The sequence below is a fragment of the Rattus norvegicus genome, chromosome 7 (assembly GCF_021556685.1).
Source record: "Rattus norvegicus strain SHRSP/BbbUtx chromosome 7, alternate assembly SHRSP_T2T, whole genome shotgun sequence".
Taxonomy (NCBI): Eukaryota; Metazoa; Chordata; class Mammalia; order Rodentia; family Muridae; genus Rattus; species Rattus norvegicus.
In genome coordinates this window covers 16747266-16770495 of record NC_141540.1, presented here as the reverse complement: position 1 = coordinate 16770495, position 23230 = coordinate 16747266, and the positions used below count along the sequence as shown (strand labels likewise).

Below are 23230 nucleotides of genomic sequence, written 5' to 3'. Positions count from 1 at the left end.
TTTCAACATCACGAGTAATTAAAAGCACATTCAAAGTCTTACAATTCCACAGCCACTTTGACACTGAATTCTGGCTGAAATAAACCTCTGGGGGAAGCACTCTCCTCGGAGTGAGAAACTCCAGTGGAGGGAGTCCACACTGGAAGAGGCACAGGGAAAGACACTAGGGAACAAGGCAGTACGAGGCCCGCACTTGTCAGGGTGGAAGCCACAGCTGTTCAGCTTGACTTAGCATTCTTATATTTTGTTTTATTTATTTCATTTAAATATGGAGATATTTCAGCATATATGCATTTGTGCCACATACATGCCTGATTTCAGAAGCTTTGCAGAGAAAAGTGTGTCAGATCCCCTGGGACTAGAATTACAGAATGCTCTGGCCACTATGTGTGTAGTAAGAATTGAACTTGGCTCCTATGGAAGAGTAGTCAGTGCTCTTAACCACTAAGCCATCTCTTCAGTCCTGATGGGCTCTTTTTCAGAGTATATTCTCACTTGCTTCCTTCCTCGATTTGACTAAACTCTTGACTGCTTCTTCTACTGTATGCCAACCAAATCCTTCTCTATCTGAAGCACCAGAAATCAGTCATCACTGCCGTCTCGCTGGACCTACAATCTGCATGGAAGCTGACTTCTGGAGGGTCTACAAGAGTCCTTCAGAAAGGCTGAACTGAGCGCAAAGACCCACCCTGAATGTAGGCAACATCATCCCAGGACTGTGTTCCCTGGGTAAGCAAAATCAGAAAATGACCTGAATTACCACCCACAAGTCTCTTTCCTTCCTCACTTAAGATCTCACATGAGCAGCTGCCTCATGCCCCTGCCACTACAACTTTCCCACCATGGTAGAAGGGACCCTTCAACTGTGAGCCAAAGGAATCCCTTCATTTCTGGGCTTATTTTCCCAGTTATTTTCTCACTGAGAAGAGATAGGTAACTAATGGAGAAAGTTTGTATGAGGAGTGAGGTCATTGCTGTGATAACCTGACCATGTGCTTAGGAGGAACTTGGGGCTGATTTGCTAAAGGGATGTGGAAAAGTTTGAAATTCCAGGTCAGAAAATCCCTAGAAATACCATAAGCAGATCTGATAGAACATTCTTCCCGTGCTGACTAATAGTCTGTTTAAAGATTAAGTGGCTTAAGAAATGTATAAAACAAAAAGGCCTGTAACATGTAAGCCCTACTTGCCCAGGGATAGAAAACTTCCTAAAATCCTGGAGGCTGCGTGTAAAGTCATGGCCCAGGTCCCAAAGTAATGGCTCTGAGACTTAATTATGAATAAATGCTTAAGCCATATGCTTTTTTTTCAACCGCGAGCAGCTGGTAACTTACATGACTCATTTATTTTGTTCTATGTATGACGCAGGGTTGGTTACCACTATCAATTTCATATCTCTGTCTCCTCCGAGTGCAGGGTGAAGTCTTTTCCTACACCTGACTCTATCCCAGAATTCCTCTCTCCCTACTGGAACTTCCACCTCCTATTTCCTGTAGAAGCTAATAGGCCAACAGCTGTTTTACTGGCAGGGGCTGTTTGCACACAGTACACAGGAGATTCACATGTAGTCCGGAAGTATGTATCAGGAACTATGCCAGAACGTGTGCTTGACTCTGATTGCAAGAAGAGAAGAAGAAGGTAGCCTTGTGAGTATGAGATGATGTCATACAGGTGAGGCAGGTACAAGATGAAATGAGGCCTGTCATTGGATGAGAAGGAAGGGTGGGCGGGAGAAAAGCTTGAGGGAAGAGGGGGAGACTGGAACAGAAGGAGACTGAAGACTGGAGGAGATGGCTGGGAATCCACGGAGAGAACATGGAGGCTGACGTTAAGCTTCCACTCTGTGTATTTACAGGTTGCTGTGAATATTCTTAAGGGTTGGGTGTGTATAGGGTTTTGTATGTTTAGGTGGACAATTATATCTTCTCAATTGGATCAGAGGTTATTGTGCTGTGTGTTCGGTCATGTGCAGACTTAAGTGTAAGAGAGTGTGTGTCAGCTAGAGACACTGGGCCGCCACAGAGTTGGGATGTGTGTTTCTAGCAGATATTTTGGGGCACTGCGGTGCCGGATCTAGTGGGGGTAAAAGACAGCCATTTTTATGATTTCACAACAACATGTGAGATTTTCATTTATATGACCCTGACTAATGTAAGTTATCACCATACTCTGTGCATGAGATTATAATTCAGAGTACCTCAATCTTGATGGAAATATGGACAATGAAGATGTGCTTAGTAAAATTTCTGAGGGGAACAGGACTCCTCTAAGAACTCAGCCACACGACATCCATTGGCTTCATTATGCTCCTGTCCTGAGAACTTAAATGAGACTGGACTCAAGTCATGGGCTGATTTGATTGGCAACAGAAAACTGAGGGTGGGATATATTCAGGCTCTGCTATAGTTACTGCTCAGTCCTCTTGCCCAGGTCTCCTGTGAAAGGGCACTGAACAGAACAGGAAGACAAGACAATATTTAGTATGCGCAGAAAGCAATGTGAGAGAGTTTGAAGGTACAATCAAGGTGCGGGAGGGTAGATTGGGAGAAAACAGCTGTCATGCTAAGATTAACCCATTAAAGAGAAATCTCCTATCCTGATTGGGACAGTAGGGCAGGTGCCTTTAAGGCAAGACCCCAGCCACTGAGGGCTTCAGCTTAAAGAGTATAAATATATATTCAAAAGGAGGACGTCTGAACTGAGAATGCTGCTGAAGTGATTCCCTTCTACAAAATGGGCACCGAGGGAATCATTATCCCATGATCAACTCTAAAGGCACACAGAGGCCAGTGGAGGCAGCAGGACCTGCTTTTGCGAGCATGAAAGACAGGAGAGCACTGGGAGACTTGAATGTTTGCAGTACCCTACCAGAAGCCACTGAAGCTGGGCAAGGTGGCTCAGGACAGCCCTAACAGTTGCTGAATTGTGCTGAGAATTTGAATCTTAGTGGACAAGGAGATCCCAGTGCAATAGGAGATGCCAGGAGAATGAGGTATCTACCATGAAATCCTTCAGACACAAAGTGGGAGTAAACCCCGCAAAAGGACCTCTTTGTTGCAAGAAGCAGGAGAGGGGGCAAGGCTCCCAAAGCCTGCTGGAGCATTGATGATTCCCACAAGAACCCCAGATGCTGGATATGAAGCTACAAGAGTGTTGTAATTTCAGTCTTAGGTTTTTAGTTTTTCTTTTCCTATTTTTCCTTTCTATGCCCGCATTACTCTCTCTTGGACCGGGATGTTATGCACATTAGAAATACTTTAGTGGGGCTGGGGATTTAGCTCAGTGGTAGAGCGCTTACCTAGGAAGCGCAAGGCCCTGGGTTCAGTCCCCAGCTCTGAAAAAAAAAAAAAGAACCAAAAAAAAATACTTTAGTGCGTGTGGTTTTTTACTTTATCGTTTGTTGCTTCTAAGACCTCATGATGAAGGGCTCCCCTCACGTGTCTTAGGAAACTGTGGACTTGGGACTGGTGGGATCATTTCAAATGATGTCAAGTTTAGAAACTGAATAAACACATTTTGCTTTAGTTCAAAATTATAGCTTGTAGGACAAAGGTGGAAGGTTTGTAACCCCTATTGTACCCCTGATGATAGATGGGACGCGGAGACAGGAGAATCTCTGAGGACTGGTTCTCAACCTTCCTAAGGCTGTGACCCTTTAATCCAGTCCCTCAAATTCTGGTGTCCCAATGATGAAATTATTCTATTGCTACTTCATAACTGTAAATGTGCTACTGTTATGAATCATAATGTAAATATATGTGTTTTCCAATGGTCTTGGGCATCTGCCAAATGGGTAACCATCCACGGGTTGAGAGCCATGGCTCTAGATACCCAAGAGCAGCAGAAGCTAAAAGAACCTGCCTTAAAGTCAGAGGAATAGTGGGGATCAATTCAGATTGTCCTCTGACCTACACATGCACACATGCACACATGCACACCTGCATGCACACACAAACACTCTCAGACATATACAAAATGATTGATGAGTTAAGTACTTGAAATCACATCAGAACTCTCTGGAGAAATAAATACTAGAAAATTTTATATGGGAAAAAGAAAATAAGAAAATGGGGTTCTGGGGTTGGCTCAGAGGTTAAGAGTATACTACTTTTGCAGAGGACACTAGTCTGATTCCCAGCAGGGTCATCAGGTGGCTCACAACTGTCCCCACCCTCTGGGCACACAAACAGAGGAATGAGTTAGAGGGAGAGAGTGAGGAAGAAGGAGATAGACACAAAGGGGGGGGGGACACAAACAGAAGATTTTGGTTCTCTTTCCATGAGGGATGCTGCCTGATTCAGGAACATTGCCTAGTCCCACTCTCTTTCACTTTATACAACGTCCATAACTTCTCGGATAGTGGAGTTTATGTCATACAGTACAATGTCCTTTTGTACCCCCTGGAGTACACACCCTTGGCCCAGCATACATGGTAAAGGGAAGGACAAGCAGCCCTGTGGAGAGTCTATCTCAAAGGACAGTTCATCATCAGAGTCAGCCATCTCGAAAAATGGCCCCTTCCTTCTGAGAGGAGCTACCCTAGGGAACAGTGACTAAGGTACAGAAATCCAGCCCTGCTGAACCCTGCCCAAAGTGTACAGTCCTACATTTATAAGCAAATCCCTACACTTAACAGAGGGCTTGGTTCACAATATTCCTTAACCCACCCATGGGCAGCAAAGAGCATGTTTGACACTTGGTTCATGACAGAATGACTACAGAGACACCAGCTGTGATGCTCCAGTCTTCTGTCACAAAGTCAAGGGACTCACTGCTGTCAACCCCTCATGAGTTCTCGTACTCTCTCTCTCTCTCTCTCTCTCTCTCTCTCTCTCTCTCTCTCTCTCTCTCTTTCTCTCTTTCTCTCTCTCTCTCTCTCTCTCTCTCTTTCACACACACACACACACAGACAGACACACACACACACACACACACACACACGCAAACACCACAGAAAACCTAAGAACCAGGAAGGTTTTTAGCTCACTGGTAGAGGATTTCCCAAAAACCCAAAGACACTCTATAGATAAGAACAGAGCACTAGAAAATTTTTTTAAAATCAAACATTTTTGCTCTTAAATCATTTCTTTTTTCTCTTTTTAGATTTACTTCTTATGTATGTGAGTACAGTGTAGATGTTTTCAAACACACCGGAAGAGGGCATCAGGTCCCATTACTTACTGATCCCTGTGAGCCACCAAGTGGTTGCTGGGAATTGAACTCAGGACCTCTGGAAGACCAGGCAGTGCTCTTAACCTCTGAACCATCTCTCCAGCCCATCTAAAGTCATGTCTCAAGGCAAAGATATGTAAAACTCTGGTTTTTAAGGTTTGAGACAAGGTCTCGCAATGCTGGCCTCAAATTTTCAACATAGCCAAGACCAGTCTTCAACTCATAAAACTGTTTTAATTCCTTCCTGTTTGGAGGAGGGAAATCAAATCCTAGAAGAAACACAAGAATTGTGTGTGTGTGTGTGTGTGTGTGTGTGTGTGTGTGTGTGTGTTTCACATGCAGTCATGCTCATGAGGAGGCCAGAGGTTTATTCAGGTGTCTTCAGTCATCACTATCCACCTTATTTCCTGAGACAGTGTCTCTTACAACCTGGAGCTCTGATTCAGCAGGACTGGCTGGCCACTGAGGCCCTGGGATCCTCCTGTCTCCCCACTAAGCCACCTCCCCAGCCCAAGGAAGAACAAGTGGGAACCTGAAAGGACATCACCACACAGGGAGCCTGCAATGTGATGTCATTTTAAATTTAAGCTGCCTCAATGGTCTTAGACATCACAAGCCTTGGACATCATTTAACATCATTTTGAAGGGCTCCCAGACTTCTCTCCTGGGAAACTTCCCATCATTCTAATAAAAAATACCTTCGAATACGACAGGCACAGTGGTGCACTTTCTAATTGCCACTCGGGTGGTCAGGCCAGAGATTTGCTGCAAGTTAAAGGCCAGCCTGCTGTATCCACTAAAATTTGAGACCCTATCTCAAAAACAAGAAAAGAAGAAAACTGCCTCAAATCTGCCAATAAACCTAAGCATCTATGGTGCCTCCCTATGGCCAAAAGAATAAAGGCCTTCCTTCAGCTTGGGTGCAACACTCATCAGTCTGCGGGCCCTGTGGGTCACCTAGAAAGGCTCTTGGACTCAGACAGCGGCCCTGCCCAGGCTCCCAGGGTCTGTTGTCCTTCCGCGCCCCCTGCTGGCTCTTGGTGAGGCTCCGCTTTTTCTGCATTGTGCAGAGGAGAGTGACGGGGAGTTTACACAGGGTTACTGAGTGTCTGTGCTCAGGGGCTCCATCCGCAGCCACAGCCCGCCCTCCGCGCGCAGGATTATCTCAGGCTTCCGGCGCGGCTCCTTGTCATCCGGCAGGACACGGAAGCGCAGCAGCGTCAGCGCCACCACCACTTTCATCTCGTTCATAGCGAAAGTCTGTCCTATGCAGTTCCTGCAGGAGGACAGGGTGGAGACCCTGGTGCCAGGACCTACACAAGAGAGCTTGAGCGCTTGGACCCAACCTGACCCAGTCCGGGCCACGCCTGGTCAGCCCTTCCCATTCCAATCCCGGGTTCTGCAGACTTTTGCACGCACCCTGAGCAGACGGTGGGAAGGAGATCTAGAATCCAACCATCCAAACTCCACCAACTGACAGCCCCACAATCCACCCATCACACCAAGCCATTTGACCTCACCTGGGCCCTGCGGAGAAGGGAATAAAAGACAGAGGTGACCTCTTCTGACGATTTTCTGAGTCAAAGCGGAAGGGGTCGAAGACCTGAGGGGAGAGACAAGATGAGGTTTCTAGATTGCTTCTCTGCGCACACCCAGCTAGCCCCAAAAGAGGAGTGGACAGGGAGACAGAAGTGACAGCTTGTTTCCAGGTTTAGGCCACACACCCCTACCCAGGTCCCGAAAATGCCTGGAGCAGCACCCACCTCAGGGTCTGGCCACACTGAAGGATTGTGATGAATACCAAAGATGCTGATGACACAGATGTTCCCTGTTGGGTAGGAGGATCCGGTCAGTACTATCTCCGATCTACCCTAGGAACCATCACCCTACTCAGATGCGTCCCATCGGCTCTTCCCTTCACCCCTGCCTTTGAGGGCACCTTTAGGGATGACCCGGCCATCAGGTAGCACAATGTCCTGGGTGCAGCGGCGCAGGAGGTCTATAGCTGGGGGGTGCAGCCGGAGACTCTCCTTGATGCACATGGTCAGGAAGGGCAGCTGGGCTAGGTCGTCCCTAAGGAACACAGCACACAATTAGTCAGGAAAATCAGGACTTGCCTCAGCCTCACTGGCATCCGTTTGGATTATAACCACTTGCCTCTCATGCTTCGTCCTGTAACAAATCATATTCCGGATGAATCAAAGATGTCTGCAGGCTCCTTTGTTTGTTTGTGTCGAGCTACTAGGAACACCCTGAACTCCTGGTGTTTCCATTCCACTTCCCAGGTTTTTATGTCACAGGGTTCAATGGAGATCCAGGACATTGGATCAAAGATTACCCTCCCCCCAAATCAGAAAATCATAGGGAGGGGCGAGCTTAATGTGAAATACTTTAATTAAAGCATACCCCTCCAAAGGCATCCTGCATTTGATAAATTGGCTGTGGAGAGTCAGGAATCAGTAATAAAAAGCCAACCTAGGCTACAGGAGACGTTACTTCAAACCTCAATTATGTAATAAAAATTTTCATAAATGCAGAAATGAACATTCTTTTTTATTTTCTTTTATTTATTTATTTATTATATATGAGCACACTGTCGCTGTCTTCAGACACACCAGAAGAGGGCATCAGATCCCATTACAGATGGTTGTGAGCCACCATGTGGTTGCTGGGAATTGAACTCAGGACCTCTGGAAGAGCATTCAGTGCTCTTAACCACTGAGCCGTCTCTCCAGCCCCAGAAATGAACATTCTTAAAGGCCTAAGAGGTTATTTAAATGAGACTATGTAGTCAAGAGCAGAGAGGCAGTGGAGGAATGGTCCAGCATTATAAAGGTGTAAGTTCTGTTTGTTTATTTCTCAGTGTAGCTACAGCTGTCTTAGAACTTACTCTATAGACCAGACTGCCCTCACACACAGAAATCTGCCTGCCGCTGCCTGCAGAATACGGGAATCAAAGGTGTGTGCGGACACCTCCCGGCTACTCATTTCTATATTAACATTTTTCAATACTATCCAATAAACCTTAGCTGGGTTTTCCTGTCATTTGAAAATGCATTTTTATCTTTCCATACATGTATGTGATGTATATAGATCATACTCACCCAACATTCCTCTCTCATCCCTCTCCCACATCTGCTAAAACCACTTTGTCCTCTTACCCATTCTCCTGTCTATTTGGTCTTTTCTGATTGAGACCTGATGAAGGTTACTAATGTTGCTTACCTAGGCATGAGTGGCATGTATGTCTCTCTCTGTGTGTGTGTGTGTGTGTGTGTGTGTGTGTGTGCCTGTGTGTCTGTGCATGTGTCTGTGTGTCTTTTTGTGTGTCTATGTGTGTAAGTGTGTGTTTGTGTGTGTCTGTCTTCTGTCTGTGTGTCTGTCTGTCTATCTGTCCCTGTGTCTGTGTGTCTGCATGTGTCTGTCTATATGTTTGTGTGTCTGTGTGTGTGCATGTGTCAGTCTGTCTGTGTCTGTCTGTGTGTGTGTCTATGTGGGGTGTGTGTGTGTGTGTGTGTGTGTGAATCTGTGCGTGACAATCCTTTCCCAGGACTGGTTTTCACAGGGCCCTGAATAATAAGCAAATGTCCACCACTAACTGCATCCCCAGTCAACAACTTTACTCTGCTTAGAAGAATGAATAGCCACTAAAGTTAAAGCCAGAGTCCATGCAAAGGAAACTGATGTTAACAATAAAAGAGGGCCCACCTACCACTCACTAAAACTTGTTACAAAACCACAGTAATAAAAATGAAAATACTTTCTGAAAAGCTAAGTTACTGATGAAGCCCGTGGAACACAAGGCTGAGGCAGGCACAAGAGGAAAGTCCACACACAGCTGGAGTGAGGTTAGGAGGAAGAGGTTAAGAAAACTAGCAATTGGCAATAAAAAGGATTAAATACACCCAGGCAAAGAATCCCAGGAGCAGAGAAGTGGAGGCAGGGGGATGGAGGTCAAACTCAGTCTCAGCTGAAGAGTAAGTTGGAGGCTGTCATGACCCAAACAAGCAGCTGTCTCGATAAACAGATAAATAAAACAAATGCTTGCACATCAATGGCGCACACCTTTAAACCCAGCACTTGGGAAACAGAGGCAAGCAAATCTCTGTAAGTTTAAGACCAGCTTGACCTACACAGTGAGATCAAGGTCAGCCACAATTACACAGTAGGACCCTATCCAAAAATAAAACAAAACAAAAAATATTGGCCCCTCCAAATATACGGTGGATTCATTCAGTTACATCAGAAACACTAAAACTGTAAGTTAATGAAAATATCTATCATTCCGAAGACTTGTCATTTCTTCATGGTGAGGCTATCAAAATCCTTTCTTCCCCTTGCTATTGAGTTTTGAGTTGATTGATTGATTGATTGATTGATTGATTGATTTAGACTATATGAGTACGCTGTTGCTGAGACACCAGAAGACGACATCAGATACCACTACAGATGGCTGTGAGCCGACACGTGATTACTCAGAATGAACTCAGGACCCCTGGAAGAGCACCCCTGGTATTTTGAGATACACAAAACGTCACTAAAAGTACACAAAGGTCCACCATGGGATTTCACAAGGATGTAAGTGGAGGTGTCCTCTATGAACTACAAAGAGAAAATTGATACAAAAGCCAGAAGGAAATTCCCGAGGTGGGAGGAAGAGAATCAAGAAAAACAGATTGGCCTTGAAAACTCCATAATGAACAGTAATGAACCGTAATTTGCCATGTGAGGCGTAACTAATTAAATGAAGATGTCCAAACTGGGCAAAGGTGTTAAGTCTCTGTAAGCCAGACTGAGTTAGACAGACACACTCAGTAAGAAATGCAGCACTGACCATGCTGACCAGAAGCTATAACAGCAGAGACTACCATAGTCACCATTCAATCTCCTCAGGCTCTCGGTCCCTCAGCAGCTCCCACACCTCCTGACGGCAGCGCTCCTGGTATTCTGGGTGCCTTGCCAGGTTGTACAGGATCCAGGACAGTGCGCTGGCTGTGGTGTCATGGCCTGAAGGGTAGACAGACAGGCAGATTTGGGTCTCTGACCTGTTTCAGCACAATGGGTTAGTTGAGTCCAGACAGTAAGGCCGCAAAAAGGAATGGATAGAAAGAAGGAAGGATTCTAGGTCTCCGCACAACACCTACTTGGGATTGGAAGACCTCTACCTCCTCTGTAAGACCTACACAGGGACTCTCACCTCCAAACATGAAGGTGTCAGCCTCTGCCCGGATGTCCTCATCTGACAGCTCCTTTCCATGTTCATCCTGAAGATAAAACACGACCCTCAATTCATACCGTGTCTGAGGTGGTATTCTGACCACCCGTGTGTTTGAATGCTTGGTCACACAGAGTGGCGTTATTAGGAGATGTGGCCTTAGTGGACGAGGGGTGGCCTTGTTAGAGGAACTGTGTCACTGTGTAGATGGACTTTGAGGCCTCCTTATGCTCAAGATCTACCCAGTTCAGAAGACAGTTTCATCCTGGCTGCCTTCAGATGAAGATGTAGAACTCTCAACTCCTCCAGTCTGCTCACTGCCACACTTCCCTCCATGATAATACACTGAACCTGTGACACTGTATGCCAGCCCCAATTAAACGCCCTTCATAAGAGTTGCCTTGGTCATGGTGTCCCTTCACAGTCACGAACCCCTAAGACAGGAGGGAGAACACAGTGTCTGATGCCCACTGTGCACACAAGGGGCCTCCTCTGTCGTCCCCACAGCTGCTTGGTTTCTTCTTCCACTTCCTGGCCACTGTTTGCTCTGTCAGCAGAGCCTTCAAGAGTCACAGCTAAAATGGACCCCTGTGTGCTGCCTAGATTCAGAAGCACGGTCTGTAACTCCCCAATACCTCCTGGTCAAGTCCAGCTTCTGTCTAACACTGATCATGGGGCTTCCTGCAACCCATACCCCACAGGAGCCCACCTTAGCCAACAAGAGTACATCGATGAAGTCCAAAGTCTTAGACTTAGACTTAGTCTTGGACTCCAAGAACTCATCAGTGCCTTGGCTGGAGAGAAGTCGACGTCTCTCCCTGATGACAGCATCCGTGAAGTTGTGCACCAGGTCACAGGCCTTGCGGAAGCGCCGTCCATCAGCAGTGCGGTAATACAGGAAGTCCAGGTACAGGAAGAGCTGCTGTGACCTTTTTATGATGAGGGAACTCAGTTCCAATATGGCAGAAATGTATTCACTGGGAGACCTGCAGGGCAAGGAGGAGAAAGGAAGCAATTAGCACACAGTAAAACTCCAGCCAGAGTCCCAGGATTAGGATCCATCCAAGAAAAAGCAGCCATCACACACAAACTCTGTTTCCTGCTCCCCACAAGCACCCTCCTGACAGGGATCCCTGGGTATATGTGGGCATCATTTCATCCCCTCATTCACTCAGCAGCTGCTCCTGCTCTTCTTCCTCTTCCCCTGCTGTAACTCTGCTCAGGCTCAGACCCTCCTCTCCAAGTCCCTTGTATCCTGTATCTCTCCAATGCTCTTGTATTGATTAGATTGCCCAAGGTCACTGTGACTAGGAACCACCCTCCTATACAGACACCTTCTCTTATGCTCTGGGAGACTCAGGATGGAGTTCACACCCTTCCGGTTGGGCATTCAACATCTTTAATATCTGGCCACTTGCTGGAAATGGTAGCTCCTGACTGTGATCCCAACAATTAGGAGGTGAATTCAGGAGGATCAAAAGCTCTACATAAGGAGTTCCAAAGGAGACTACAGACTGGGACCCTGTCAAGGAGAAAAGAAGGGGATGGAAGGGAAAAAGAAAAGAATATATGGGCTGTCTTAAGGTCCTATTCCACGGCTGAGACAGGGACTCACTCCTGACAGTTGCTGTCAAAGCCAAAGAGGCATTTCTGCAGACTGTCCAGGGTCATGAGGCTGATGTTCTCAAACATTTCCAGACGGGCACTGCCTTCCAGGCATAGATGCTTCCACTTGGCCTGACCAGAGAAAGAACAGAGATGGGGATGAGCCTTTGATCCTTGAGCTCCTTCTCAACACTAAACACCAGAAAAGAGCCCTGATACCAGGGAAAACATAACTCTGACAGGAGCAGAAGATGTTACTGTAGCAGATGAAGACATTAGGTTAGGAGATGGAAGTCTGGAGTTTAATTCTATCTCTATCCTTGGTCAGCTTGCTGCCTTCGAGGTTGGCCAAGTCTTCCAGGACAACTACAATGACATGACTTATTACCCATAAAGTACACTGCATTGTTCTCCCTCCCTTTCATGCAGTCTTATTTTTTGTAAATTGGGAGAAGGTGGTTGGACCTCTCTGACCTTTCGTTTAATCAACCATAATATGACAGTCATACCATCTCAACAACATAGCAACATGGAAATTACATCAACCAATGTAGACCATGGAACTGGCATTATTTCATATGCAGAAGGTGCTCACTAAGTGTTAGTGGTGATCATCATTGTACTTGGCTCTAGAAGGAGCTTCAGATTTCTATAAGTCCTCGATTCTCAGTCTTTACAGTGAGTCCATGTAAAGTTTCTGCTTTCTCCATTTCAAAACGAGGATTTTCCATGCTTGACAACCAGAGTGATCTCAGCTCTATACAAGACCTTAGGTTTGGTTTAGTTTTTAAATAAATTTTGACCATATTCACCCATTTCCCAACAAACTTCTCTCTAGGATCTAAGTTTTTATGAAACGAGGTCTTGTTGATGAAGCGTGGACTGGCCTATGATAAACAATCTTTACTGCTGAGTGTCCCCAGACAGGTATTAAGTAGTGTGTCACCATGGCCACCTGTAGGGCAATGAAGTCTGAACCAGTGCCCTACACAGAAAGACCTACTTCTGTAGTCAACATCAACTTTTAGTTGACTTTCCAGGGATCCTGTGAAGAAGAGTAGATACTCATCTGCTGTGAACTCATCCGCATGCTAGGAGCAGGACTCCAGGGTACCATCCCGGTCATCTTTTAAGTACAGATTACTATTCTCGCTTTAAAGATGGGGAAACTGAGGCACGAGAAGAAAACTGATGTCCCCGAGACCACAGAACAGAACCGCACCATCAGATTCCATCAGCCTGAAGCCATTTTCTTTTCTGCAATATTCTGTGTGGTTTGAGGAACCCTAGGTTTGAGGAACTCACGTGCATGATGTTCACGCTCTGGTTGAAAATCTTCACATAGGGCTTCAGGATGTCAAAATGGAAGGCAGGTGTCAGCAGACGGCGATGGCGGCTCCACTTGTCACCAGAACTCAGAAATAGACCATCTCCTGGGAAGGCAGCAATGTCAGGAGGCAAAGGTGGAAACTCCTCTGACCTCAAGGTTCCTCCTGACCCTCAGCCTAACATACTCACCAAGCCAGGGCTTCAGGAAGCGTAAGAAAGTCGTGTCCTTTGGGGCCACCAAAGCTGTCACGATGGAGGACAATCAGAGGCCAGGAAGAGAAAGTCAGATGAACTACAGGAAGAGTGGGGACTCCCATCCCCAGGGCTTTCCAATTCCCCTCCAAACACAGGAAGGCAGGAAGGGGACAGGGACAAAGGAACCATGGAAAAGGAAGGAAGGCAGGCAGGACCAGACCAGGTTGCAGCGCCAGGGAGAGCAAAGGTCACCTGATAGGGCATGAGATTCCTCAATACACTTGCACATGGCTACTACATGGTCAACCACGTCTTCTACCTCTCAAACTAGTACACAAAGTCTACAGGCCTTTGCAGAGACATAGAACACACTGTCCACTGTGGCTCTCTGGCATGTCCTGACACACCCTGTTATATACAAAAAGGCCACATGGTATCATGACCTGTCATAAATAACACTCATGGAGTTCCCTGACATGCCACCACAGTGTCTAAAAGTCTGATGTGACTGGATTGTGACTTCAAATAATCCTTTATTAGCAGTTAAATATGATCCCATTCAAGTCCTAAATGTGACCAAGATATGTCACAGACCCCTCTAACTCTCTCCTTGATCCCATACAAAGCATTAAAAGATCAGAATTAAGGGCTCTTCTGTTAGCATTCTGTCTAAGCTCTGCCCCACAGTTACCTGGAAACAGGCAGGTGAGTCTGATACTATAAAAGGGGGCTGCTTGCCCCCTGATCACTCTCTTGCTCTCTCTTGCTCTCTTACCCTCTCCCTTCTTTGTCTCTTCTCACCCAATTTCCCTACCACCTCTCTCTCCACGTGCATGGCCAGCCTCCACTTCTCCTCTCTTCTCCTCTCCTCTTCCTCCTCTTTTTCCTTCTCCTCCTCCTCTTCCTCCTCCTCCTCTTTCTCATTCTCTCTCTCTCTCTCTCTCTCTCTCTCTCTCTCTCTCTCTCTCTCTCTGCCTCTACTACCCTCCTGACTGCTTTCTCCATGCCATAAATAACCTATTCTATGCTATACCATCATGAAGCTGGTTCCTCAGGGGGAAGTGATGGCTCAGCACGGCCCCACAGACGCACCCCCTTCCCACACACCTCACCACACCTCCATAGAATATATACCCACTCTATTTGCGTTTTTATAAACACATCGTTCTCTATTCTCAGAACCATGTGCCTACCATGACGACTTGATTCTGCCCTCTCCAGCCACAAGGCATACCCAGGGCCCATCAGCCACAGCTGACCCTTCTGGACTCTGGTGCATCTTTCCCTTCAGTTCTCTGCATTCCATCCCTGTCCCAAATGTCTCCAGTTTGCGTCACTTCTATTCAAGGTGGCTGTGGCAGCTAACACTTACTGAACTGGGGAGGTGGGGGGAAATTCGCCTATGTTACACTCCTCTCACAACGTCAACTCTTCACCTAGGAGGTACATATCTTACAGGAATACTGGTGAATGTCGCTGAGGACAAATTGGAAGTCAAACGGCACTATGTTGTTCTGTTCTACATAGGACCATACAGACCCATTTGCACTCTACATTTTGAAAGGAATGTACACATTGTAAATAGTGCAAGATACACACATTGGTAATAGCTTGCTACTCTGAGTTAACTACTCCCAGGCCAGGAAGTACCAAAAGGAATGTAAGACCCACACCACAGAGCCTTATCCAACTCAGTGTCTTTATTCTGAACCCAGTAGCACAGAGGGTTGATAATGAGGGAGAAATGCAGGACGTGAAAAGGAAAGAAACCTAGAATCTCAGAGGTAAGACTGACTGTGTGACCAAAGGGTTGGAGCTGAGCTCTGGGAAATCTGTCCACTTTGCTGGTTGCAAAGGAGATGCTATGTCATTTTTGAAGGGGTAAACTCTCTCTCTTCTCAGATCACAACACAATGAATGAAGTACAACTTAAAGATCCCATCCCTGTGCATGGAGAGATGGGTCAGTAGAAGATGGCTCTTACAGAATATCTTGGCTTAGTTCATGCATCCACATAGCAACCCACAACCACCTGTAACTCTGCTTCCAAAGCATCTGACACCCTCTTATGGTCACTGAGGAATCTGCATACATGTGCTATCCATACATACATATAAACAAACACTCATAAAATAAAAATAAATTCTGACATGGTACTGCACACCTTGAATAGCAACACTAAGGAGACTGACAAAGGTGGGTCTCTGTGAGTTCAAGGCCAGCCTAGTCTACAAAGTGGACTCCAGGGCAGCTAGAGCTACATAGAACATCAAAATAAGTAAATAAATGCTTCAAAAACAAATATTTTAAATGTCTGTATTGTGTTGCTGCTGCTGGGAAGGTAGAGAAGGAGAATCCCTGGGGCTTACTGGCCAGAGAATCCAGATTAATGGGCGAGCTCCAGGGAAGAAAGAGGTCTGGTCTAAAAAAGGGTAGATAGAGTTCCAAGAATAGCACCTCAGGTTGTCTACTGCCCTCCACATGCATGTACACACACACACACACACACACACACACACACACACACACACACATGCACCCACAACCACAGCCATACACATAGAGGCACAAAAAGTTTCATCAAAAAGTTAGGTCATTGTTCCCAGTTCTAGTATGGAACCTACCACTTTGCTCATGGTAGGCAAGTGTTCTACCTCCAAGTAGATTCCCAGCCAATATGGGCTTAGGTCACACTGTGTTGAGCTTCTAACACTCACAGCTCAGATTTCAGCATCAAGAGAGACTCAGGGGCTGGAGAGATGGCTCAGCGGTTAAGAGCACCCGACTGCTCTTCCAGAGGTCATGAGTTCAATTCCCAGCAACCACATGGTGGCTCACAACCATCTGTAAAGAGATCTGATGCCCTCTTCTGGTGTATCTGAAGACAGCTACAGTGTACTTATATATAATAAATAAATAAATCTTAAAAAAAAAAAAAAAAAAAAAAAAGAGAGAGACTCAGGATGCTATCTAAAGTCACTCAACAGGTGAGCTGCAGAGACATGGCCACTGTCAGGGATAGCCCCATCTGCTGCTCACCCTGAGGGATAGAAAGAGCTTAGATAAGAGACAGAGAAGGAGCCATTGGTTGGGATCCTAGAAGGGATACCTGGGGCCTGGAGCAGAGGGGCAACAAATGCAGGGTCAACAAGCCTCAGCACAGGGATGACGGGTCCCAGCCAACAGAGATGGATATCTCGGAAAGTCTGGCCCATTTCAGTCACCAGCCGCATGCCTTCCTCATTGCTCTGGATCTTGAGATGGAAAAGGTTGAACTCAGTACATGCATGACCTCTTGGATGCTCCTGTCCTCTGCCAAATATCCTCATCCCTCTAACTCTCCTGCTTGGACCACTCATCCCAGTCTCTTGAGGAGTCCATAGTTCAACAACACGTGCCCCTTCCTGGACCCTCGAGTATATCTACATCCCTCTCTCTGGTGCACCACTCTTCTCATTCATTTGTTTTGTGATCTAGATATAGATAATTGAAGGATCAATGAATGGATAGATATTGAGAGAGAGAGAGAGAGAGAGAGAGAGAGAGAGAGAGAGATATTCATATACACAGTCTGAATTGTAGATAATAGATGACTTACTACTTGATAGAGGGCTTGAGTAGGAGGAGGAGGATAGACAGATGGATGATAGACTACTGACAGATATACAGAAGATATTTAGACAGACACATGATGGACAACATAGGTAAATGACAGTGAACGATGTAGTAGGTAACTAATAGCAGAAGACAATTAGAGTGATAGATCTCAGTGTGTGTGTGTGTGAGTGTGTGTGTGAGTGTGAGTGTGTGTGTGAGTGTGTGTGTGTGAGTGTGTGTGTGTGTGAGTGTGTGTGAGTGTGAGTGTGTGTGAGTGTGTGTGTGAGTGTGTGTGAGTGTGTGAGTGTGTGAGTGTGTGTGTGAATGTGTGTGTGAGTGTGTGTGTGAGTGTGTGAGTGTGTGTGAGTGTGAGTGTGTGTGTGAGTGTGAGTGTGTGAGTGTGTGTGAGTGTGTGTGAGTGTGTGAGTGAGTGTGTGAGTGTGTGAGTGTGAGTGTGTGTGTGAGTGTGTGTGAGTGTGTGTGAGTGAGTTGTGTGAGTGTGTGAGTGAGTGTGTGAGTGTGTGAGTGTGTGTGTGAGTGTGTGTGTGAGTGTGTGAGTGTGTGAGTGTGTGTGTGAGTGTGTGAGTGTGTGAGTGTGTGTGTGAGTGTGTGAGTGTGTGTGAGTGTGTGTGTGAGTGTGTGAGTGTGTGTGTGAGTGTGTGTGAGTGTGTGTGTGTGTGTGTGTGCTTCTTTCTTTATCATCATTATGATTTTTCTCCATTTCCTTCATCTGATCACTCACTCTCACTCTCCGCTCTCTCTGGCAGGTGTGTATCTTTTCTCTATGGGATTTTTTTCCTACAGGTAAGTCATCTGTTTCTCCTTTTTCTCCCTTCCTTCACCACTCCTTCATCCTCCATTCCAGTTAGGTGTGAACTTAGAGCTAATTTCATCCCACCCAATTTTCTTCCTGGCCCCTAATTTACCACAGCCTATTAACACGAGCTCTGTGCAGGCACCTCCCCAGATTTGCAACAAAGAATCATGGAGGTTTCAAACTCTTGATTCCCAGCTCCAGAGAGATGTGAACTTGGAAGTCATCTAAGGAGGGAACTGAAGGCTGACTTAGGACTTGGGTCCTCTTGATAAGGAGAAAGCTTCAAGAAAGACGGGAGAGGGAAAATAGGAGAGGGTGGCAGTGGGGTCATGTGGAAAGCTCAGGGGGAAGGGAACCGAGCAGTGGACAGAGAAGGACCTCAGGGAGCTCAGTGGAGACCAGGAAGCATGTAATTCTGAAACCAAAGAGGAGCTTCTAGGAAGATGGACAAGCCAATGCACCAGAGAGCTGTGAGAAAATGAAGGAAGCAGACCCAGGATTCAGGGACCTGGAAATCACAAGAGTGACAGAAATGAGGAACAGAGAAGGGAACAATGACAATGATCCTTTGTCCATAAGCAGATGGCAGAGGTCTGGTGGCATTGGCACAAGCATTTAATCCCTGTGGAGACAGAGGCAGGTGAGTCTCTGTGAGTGTAAGTTCACCCTGGACTACAGAACAAGTTGCAAGAGAAACACATACAAACCATGTCTTTAAAAAACAAGGAAGAAGAAGAAGAAGGAAGAGGAGGAAGAAGAGGAGGAGGAGGAAGAGGAGAGAAGAAGAAGTAGGAGGAGGAGAAGGAGGAGGAGGAGGAGGAGAAGAAGCAGTCGCAAACACCTGGTGTCTCAGTACACAAAGAGCCATGTTGGAGGTATATGAATGGGAGCTGACAAGTCACCTGAATCTACATATCACTGTGGACAACACAACAAAAAACATGGAAGTTTGGGGTAATCAAAAGCCAACAATTTTCCAAATGGTTGAAGGAAAAAAATATATTTCCAAGAACCTCGGACTTTGGATCTTGATGGGAATCTGAACCAATGGGCAGATGAAAGGGGACCATCAGGAAGCTGATAGGGTAGTATGAACAAAGGATGGGGAGACTGAGAAGAAATGGGAGGAGAAGGGAGAAGTGAGGATGTTGGTAAGAAAAAGGATTCTGTTGAGAGAAGCAGTACTTGAATGAATGGCATTGGTGATGATATCTATGTTATGAGTGATATGGAATCATAAGATGTGGTTTTGCAACAAAAAGCCAGTACGGCATGGAGCAGGGGAATCTGGTGACCAGGAAGTGGGCTGAGAAGGAAAAACCCCCTCCCCAGAAAGTGTAGTCATTATGATGAGACCAGAGAGAAAATGGTCATGTAGCGATGTGGCTTTGGAATAGAGTCATTGCTTAGCATGCACAAACTCTAGGCACTTCAGGTAATCACTACCCACCTTACACAATGTTCACCTGCTACCTAAATTGCATAATGGAGCCCCTAGTGCATCCTCAGGATGGAGGGCAAGATAAGAAAGGAGAGTGGCTAAGAAGTTGAAAGGGGGAAAAAATACAATCACTCTTCTGCCCCCAAAGAGTAGGCAGAGGTTAGGAATCACGGCTGAATCCTACAGGGCAAGTAGCAACTCAGAGAGATACAGATGCTGATCGGAAAGCAAGAGAGATGAGCCAGACAGGAGGCAAGACCTTAGACTAAGTGAAGGAAGACCTCAAATCCAACAATGACAATCAATATACCAACGGCACCACTGCTCTGTGCTGTTCACCACGGGACCCGCTGGATAGGACAAGCATCCAAGAATTCAGGGAAATCCCAGTCCTGGTGAGAGTGAAACCCACAGTGGGGCTGGTGCCAGGTAAGGCAAAGTGAAAGGCTGCTGAGCCCAGGTTAGACCGACAGGCAAATGGATGTGGGAGTGTGATGAGGAGAGAGGGGGGCATTAATTTTCCTGGCTTTTGTGTACTTCAGGCCCCAGACAATTTCTAACTTCTAAGGAACACAAAGCCCGGATACCCGAGCCTATCTGCCACCATACTTACCGTGCCCAAGTGGCCCAAAAACCAGTTTCTTTTAGGGGACTGAGGGAAACATCTGAGGCGGGAGCAGTTCTCACAGAATGAGTAAGTCCAGGCAAGAATTCTGGCCAAAATCCAAGAAGCGGCTCCAAGCAGCAGAAGATGCCATGTCGAGGTCACCACAGAGCCTAGGTCCAGCCCAGACACAGTTAGCCACGGCATCCTGCTGAGGAGACAGACACAGGATGAGATTCTGAGGTTTCGAAGAGGAACCCGGAAATCTTCAGAATTCTGAGCATTGGACAGAGACTGTGCGGATTTGGGAGCAGAGCAGGGAACGGGAAGGAAATGCAGGAAGAGACCGAATAGGAGAGAGAAAGAGGGGGGTGACACACAGACAAGAGTTGCTGAAAGTCTGCAATGGCCCTGCCTGAAGCACAGACAGTTACAGGGTCAGTTGGATCCATGGGCCATCCCGACGCTGATAACCTCATCCTGCTCAGAGTCACGACCCTGTCTTGCCTCACACCCCAAGCTGGTACCTTATCTCAGGAGCAGCCTGTCCTCTAAGACCTTCTCCCCACTCCTGCAAAAACGCATTTATCTGCTGCTTCTTAACTGCAGAGAGCTGTGTGGGAGGCTGGGTTGGGCTGACTGAACCAATCAAGCCCTCCGAGGCTCAGCCACTTCCTTCCTGCCTGGGCAACGGGCCAAAACAACTGGGGCAGGGCCAGACTGGAGTGGAGGGGAGGAACTCAGGGCAATAGACACACACGCAGGCAGGCGATCTAATCTTAGGATGCACCACCCCTGAGTTAAGGGCAAAGGTGACTCTGGGCCACCAAATCTACAGCCATCCCTGCACTTTTTTTTTTTTTATTAACTTGAGTATTTCTTCTATACATTTCGGGTGTTATTCCCTTTCCCGGTTTCCGGGCAAACATCCCCCTCCCCCCTCCCCTTCTTGATGGGTATTCCCCTCCCCATCCTCCCCCCCCTTGCCGCCCTCCCCCCAACAATCTAGTTCACTGGGGATTCAGTCTTAGCAGGACCCAGGGCTTCCCCTTCCACTGGTGCTCTTACTAGGATATTCATTGCTACCTATGAGGTCAGAGTCCAGGGTCAGTCCATGTATAGTCTTTAGGTAGTGGCTTAGTCCCTGGAAGCTCTGGTTGCTTGGCATTGTTGTTCATAAGGGGTCTCCTTCAAGCTCTTCGAGTTCTTTCTCTGATTCCTTCAACGGGGGTCCTATTCTCAGTTCAGTGGTTTGCTGCTGGCATACGCCTCTGTGTTTGCTGTATTCTGGCTGTGTCTCTCGGGAGCGATCTACATCCGGCTCCTGTCTGCCTGCACTTCTTTGCTTCATCCATCTTGTCTAATTGGGTGGCTGTATATGTATGGGCCACATGTGGGGCAGGCTCTGAATGGGTGTTCCTTCTGCCTCTGTTTTAATCTTTGCCTCTCTATTCCCTGCCAAGCATACCTGCACTTTTAAGACCAACATTCTGCTGATAAGCAGGAAGCAGGAAGCACAGGTGCCAGGATGCCTCATTCAGGACGGGACATTCCCTGAGCGTCTCTGAAGGTTCTCTGCACATCTCGATGGTGGGGGTGCAGCATGCAGAATTTCTCACTGCAGAACTGCAGACCTATCTCTGGAATGCCTCTGCTCACCAACTCCGGTCTTGCAGAGTTTAGTCCTATCCCCTAGCAGCTCAGATCCTGGACAGAAACAATTCCGAACTAGACCTGAGAATCCAGTCATGGTCAAACTGAAGAGATAAATGTCCTGGCTGGGAGAACACGCCTGGCAGCTAAAGGGTCAGAGTTCAGAGTGTTTGTGTGGAGGAAAGGAGCCAGACTGAACGGCTATGAGCAGAGAGGGTACAGGTTAAGAAAGAACAAGCCTGGAATGAATTGTCTTCCCAGCAGGACATGGGGCATTGACATTACCGGGAGGGTATGTTGTCCAGAAACCCTAGATCACCATTTCTTGGACTTAACAATCACTGAACACTCCCACCGTCTTGCTCCCCATTATTAGACAAGTTAAAGGAGCCAACAGTCCCCCCCAAAACCAGGATATAAAGAACAATGGGTGCGTCATCTCAAAGGTTGACAGATAAAAGCAAGTTCAAAGTCCTGAAACAGAGTGTAAGGGTAACTGATTGACGGTTGATACAGAAAAATATGGGCAGAGGTCAGTGGAGAAGTCCAGACTGGTCAACTCAGGGTTCCCCAAACAAGAAATGAGGGACTATGGAGGCTAGGGGTCCATGACAGAGAGATCAAAATAAAGCAGCCTCATGACTTCCTCCCAAGGGGATTTTACACACAGTGCTGTTTCCCTTTCCCCCAGGAAACTTTTCAACATCACAAGTACTTAAAAGCACATGCAAAGTCTTACAATTCCACAGACACTTTGACACTGAATTCTGGCTGAAATAAACCTCTGGGGGAAACACTCACCTTTCCTAAAAGAGTCCACACTGGAGGAGGCACACGGAAAGACACTGTAGGGAAGTAAGAGGCCCGCACTTGTCAGGGTGGAAGCCACAGCTGTTCAGCTTGGCTTAGCATTCTTATATTTTGTTTTATTTATCAGATTCATGTGTAGACATGTTTGCATCTGCACCACATACATGCTCGATTCTAGAAGCTTTGCAGAGAAATGTGTGTCAGATCCCCTGGGATTAGAATTACAGAATGTTCTGAGCCACTATGTGTGTAGTAGGAATTGAACTTGGCTCCTATGGAAGAGCAGTCAGTGCTCTTAACCACTAAGCCATCTCTTCAGTCCTGATGGGCTCTTTCTTCAGAGTATATTCTTGCTTGCTTCCTCCCTCGATTTGACTAAACTCTTGACTGCTTCCTCTACTAATGTATCCCAACCAAAGTCGTCTCTCTTTGGAGGACCAAAAACCAGACTGATGCTGGAATAGAGAGCAGAGGAAACTGATTACCTCCTCAGGACACTGAGTACAAGAAGGACCTGAGTGCAAACACTGACTGTAGCAGTCAGGAAGGAAGCCTGATCTGAAAACACAGCTTCACCATCTGTCTGAAGTCCTACCAGGTGTCTAGGGCCATAGACTTTGGTCTTGCCAACGCCATAATCACAGATGGCAGTTTCTAAAAATAAACCTGCTAAACTATAAATAAACCAAGGATAACACCTATAATCATTTGAGAGGTTGATGCAAGAGGAATAACAATCAAGGTCAACCTGAGCTATATCGAATAAGATACATGCAGGACATAACTCATGTC

The 23230-nt window shown here is 46.6% G+C and overlaps 2 protein-coding genes across 7 annotated transcripts in view; both read right to left on the bottom strand.

Moving 5' to 3' along the window:
- Positions 1-5520: 5520 nt before the first annotated feature.
- Positions 5521-20571, bottom strand: Cyp4f5 (cytochrome P450, family 4, subfamily f, polypeptide 5). 6 transcript variants are annotated; one of them, XM_087555933.1, is made up of 13 exons: positions 20503-20550; positions 19985-20183; positions 16626-16770; positions 13511-13564; positions 13298-13425; positions 12003-12124; positions 11097-11373; positions 10370-10436; positions 10050-10179; positions 7112-7245; positions 6936-7000; positions 6693-6775; positions 5521-6448 (listed from the first exon to the last, which is right to left on the bottom strand). In XM_087555933.1, exons 2-13 carry the CDS (start codon positions 20180-20182, stop codon positions 6271-6273), a joined length of 1581 nt encoding a protein of 526 aa, XP_087412059.1. In that variant the 5' UTR covers position 20183; positions 20503-20550; the 3' UTR covers positions 5521-6270.
- Cyp4f17 (cytochrome P450, family 4, subfamily f, polypeptide 17) overlaps positions 7739-23230 on the bottom strand; it is a 37086-nt gene continuing 21594 nt past the window's right edge. Inside the window, 1 exon segment of the mRNA NM_001191986.2 lies at positions 7739-7910. The gene's annotated coding sequence lies outside the window, so the exon portion shown is untranslated.

Coding starts and splice junctions, on each gene's coding strand:
- Cyp4f5 (XM_087555933.1), bottom strand. CDS start 20,182: ATGCCGTGGCTAACTGTGTCTGGGCTGGACCTAGGCTCTGTGGTGACC. Junction 12,125..13,297: donor AGAGCGTGAACATCATGCAC/GTGAGTTCCTCA, acceptor TTCTCTGGTCAG/GCCAAGTGGAAGCATCTATG. Junction 7,001..7,111: donor TGGCCGGGTCATCCCTAAAG/GTGCCCTCAAAG, acceptor CCTACCCAACAG/GGAACATCTGTGTCATCAGC.